Source organism: Abrus precatorius, unplaced genomic scaffold (genome assembly GCF_003935025.1).
Source record: "Abrus precatorius isolate BTA unplaced genomic scaffold, Abrus_2018 Scaffold2, whole genome shotgun sequence".
NCBI classification, from domain to species: domain Eukaryota; kingdom Viridiplantae; phylum Streptophyta; class Magnoliopsida; order Fabales; family Fabaceae; genus Abrus; species Abrus precatorius.
In genome coordinates, this window is record NW_020874362.1 from 6,865,457 (window position 1) to 6,868,359 (window position 2,903).

General features: G+C 41.4%; 1 protein-coding gene across 3 annotated transcripts; it reads left to right on the top strand.

Moving 5' to 3' along the window:
• Positions 1-338: 338 nt before the first annotated feature.
• Positions 339-2,565, top strand: LOC113858328 (mediator of RNA polymerase II transcription subunit 4-like). Of its 3 annotated transcripts, none has more exons than XM_027490916.1 (2): positions 339-1,818; positions 2,084-2,296. In XM_027490916.1, the coding sequence occupies exon 1, from the start codon at positions 571-573 to the stop codon at positions 1,774-1,776; it is 1,206 nt and encodes a 401-aa protein (XP_027346717.1). In that variant the 5' UTR covers positions 339-570; the 3' UTR covers positions 1,777-1,818; positions 2,084-2,296. The 3 variants fall into 3 exon arrangements, with proteins under 3 accessions (XP_027346717.1, XP_027346718.1, XP_027346719.1); XM_027490917.1 differs by lacking the exon at positions 2,084-2,296 and adding an exon at positions 2,330-2,565 and having other exon boundaries at positions 449-1,818; XM_027490918.1 differs by having other exon boundaries at positions 449-1,818; positions 2,126-2,151.
• The last annotated feature ends 338 nt before the right edge of the window (positions 2,566-2,903 follow it).

Here is a 2,903-nt window from a genome sequence, read left to right on the forward strand (position 1 = left end):
AAAATTAAATATTTATTCAAAATAATATTATCATATTAAAATTAAAAATTTATAACATAAATTTATATATTTAATAAAATATATGAACATAATATTCTTTATTATTTTACATAATATAAATATATAAATATTATTTCACATAAATTAATATAATATAAATATTCAATATAAATTGTGAATAAATATATTAGAATTGTTCCAAGTATATATTTATTTTTTAATATTTTTTGTGTGAAAAATTCGATAAACTGTAGCATCTCTTGTTGTATTTTAACATTTTTTTCTCATTAAAACTAAATTGTTTGATATTTATAGCGTCTGTATCGTAGACGAAGGTGAAGGTGTAAATCTCCCTCCCCGTCACTGTTCTACTTTCTCTCTTCTCGTCGTTTCACGCTCGTTCACGCCTCTAACGGCAACCCACCGGTCTTTAACAGCATGACCGTGGCAGCAGGCTCAGTGGCGTAGTGCGGGTACGACTCTTTACTGTTAACGTTGAAGGTGTTTAATGCGGAAGAAAAGCAGTTGAAAACGAGAAAGTAAACCCCAAATATATCCTTAAGAGACAAAATGCTCCAACACCAAATCGTTCAATCTCCTGCTAGGCTGGGCCTCACGAACCCTAACTCCCCCTCAATCCCAAACCCCACCCCTCCAAAACTCCCTCCTCCGCAGACCCACCAATCCCAAGACCGAAACAACAGTTCAACTTCAGTCCCTTCTTCCGCACTCCTCTCTCTTCTCCCACCACTCCCCAGAGCCCAAGCACTCCTTCTCCAAATGGCTTCCCTCACTTCCAAACTCTTCGATGTTTCCCCCAATCGCTCGCTTTGGCTCACTGCATTCCGTGGTTCCCTCCCAACCTTCGTCTCTTCCCAAACCCAAGCCTCACTTGACGCTTCCCCTTCCTCTGCCAAAGAAATCATTTCCCTCTTCAACCTCCTCCAAACCCAAATCTTCGAAGCTGTGGCTGAACTCCAAGAGATTCTCGATCTCCAAGACGCCAAACAGAAAATTGACCGTGAGATTCGCTCTCTGGATTCCACGCTCCTCGCATTTTCCAACAAACTCAAAGTTGCCGAGCGCTGCCTCGACATCCTCGTCGACGACTACTCTGATTATCGCCGCTCCAAGCGGTTGAAATCCGGTGACGACTGCGAAGACGAGTCCATGACTTCTTCAACCGTCTCGTCGCGGTTAAAGCTGTCGGATATTTTGTCCTACGCTCACCGGATAAGTTACACGACCTTTGCCCCGCCGGAATTTGGAGCTGGACAAGCTCCTCTCCGAGGCGCCCTGCCACCGGCACCCCAGGAAGAGCAGATGAGAGCCTCGCAGTTGTATAGCTTTGCGGACCTTGATGTTGGATTGCCTAAAGAAGTGGAATCTAAGGAGAAGGTTGTTGAAGCTATTGTCGAGCCTCCGCCTCTGCAGCCGCCAGTGGATGCCAATCCACTTGCAAATTTGTCCGCGATTCAAGGGCTGCTACCTCCGAATTTCACAGTGCCCGCTGGTTGGAAGCCGGGAATGCCTGTGCAATTGCCTATTGATTTGCCAATTAAGCCTCCACCTGGGTGGAAACCGGGGGATCCTGTGCCGTTGCCTCCCATGGACTCGCTTCAGGTTCCGAGATTTGCAGAGCAACAATCGCAGCCTCACATTCCGCAGCCCAAGCAACCAGAGGTTATTCAAGTGCAGCCTGTTAATTTGGACCTTGGAGGAAGTGATAGTAGTGATTATAGTAGCGACGATGCCAGCTCTGATGATGAAGATTGAGGAGTCTGTGAAATTGATCATCTCAAATTGATAACTGCACAGGTGAAAATTTTTGTTTTGTGTAGTTTGTTTTTTATTTATCTTAGTTGGAAGTGCGTTGTCAATGTGAGTTTGCAGTGTCAATTCTTTTCCATGGCACTTGATTTTTATGTCACTAGACTATGTTATAGGTCGTGTCAATTGTTTACTAAGCATTAAGTTTTGTAATGATGTCTGCACCAATGCATTGAAAGGTTTAGTTGATTGGAGAGCAATAACATAACTTTTCATCACCTAGTAGGTCTTTTTTCGGTTTTTTGTGTTGTAGGACATAATTCTATGGTGAGGGCTCTTACGGTTTCTTCTGCAGCCTCTGGAGAGCATGACAGATATCCATGCTTTATAATTGTGAAAAAATCTAATGCGACTGCATTTATACAAGCGAAAGGTTGTGTTTTTCAAGCTACAATGATGTTCAATGTAGACAATATATGCTACTGTTACTATGAAAAATAATATATATCTTATATCTTCCTAGTTTGCATCTGGTTCTGATAATTACCATTATTGCCAGCGACAAGTGAAATACCCAATCATGATTAGGCACTGTGCAAGCTTCTGTCTACCTTCCCGTAATCCCTTTTAGAAGGAAAGTAGCAGGTACATAGTTTAATTGCAAACTTTCTACGGCTCAGTTTTAGAGAAGGAAAAAAATAGTTTTAAGAAGATTAGAACCCTAGAGAGTACCTAGTGTTTTGGTAACCACAACAGAGAAGTAGGTTTGCAGGTTTGTATACTGCCAAGCAAGAAGAGCTGTCATAATCTGTGTGGTATCGATCCCATCTATGTTCTGGGTAGAATAGTAGGAAGCCTGGGTAAGAACAGAAGCTAGAATTGCGGATGATAGTTTGTCCTCATGACTAGAAAATATCCACAGAAACAGGGTTCATGTAATTTTGAAGGATGAACACATATAGGGAGAGGGAATATATATCCTTTTAGTAGGACTAAAGTTTTAAGAGAGATAATTAGATAAAAGGTAAGCGCCTAATACATGACTAATTGTCAAACTCAGGATAACCCTTTCCTTTATTCTTGAAAATTATATGAATCTCTTGAAGTTATATTCACGAACTTGCTGTGACTAA

Bases quoted from the DNA above. Each gene is read 5' to 3' on its own strand.
- LOC113858328 (XM_027490916.1), top strand. From the start codon at position 571: ATGCTCCAACACCAAATCGTTCAATCTCCTGCTAGGCTGGGCCTCACG.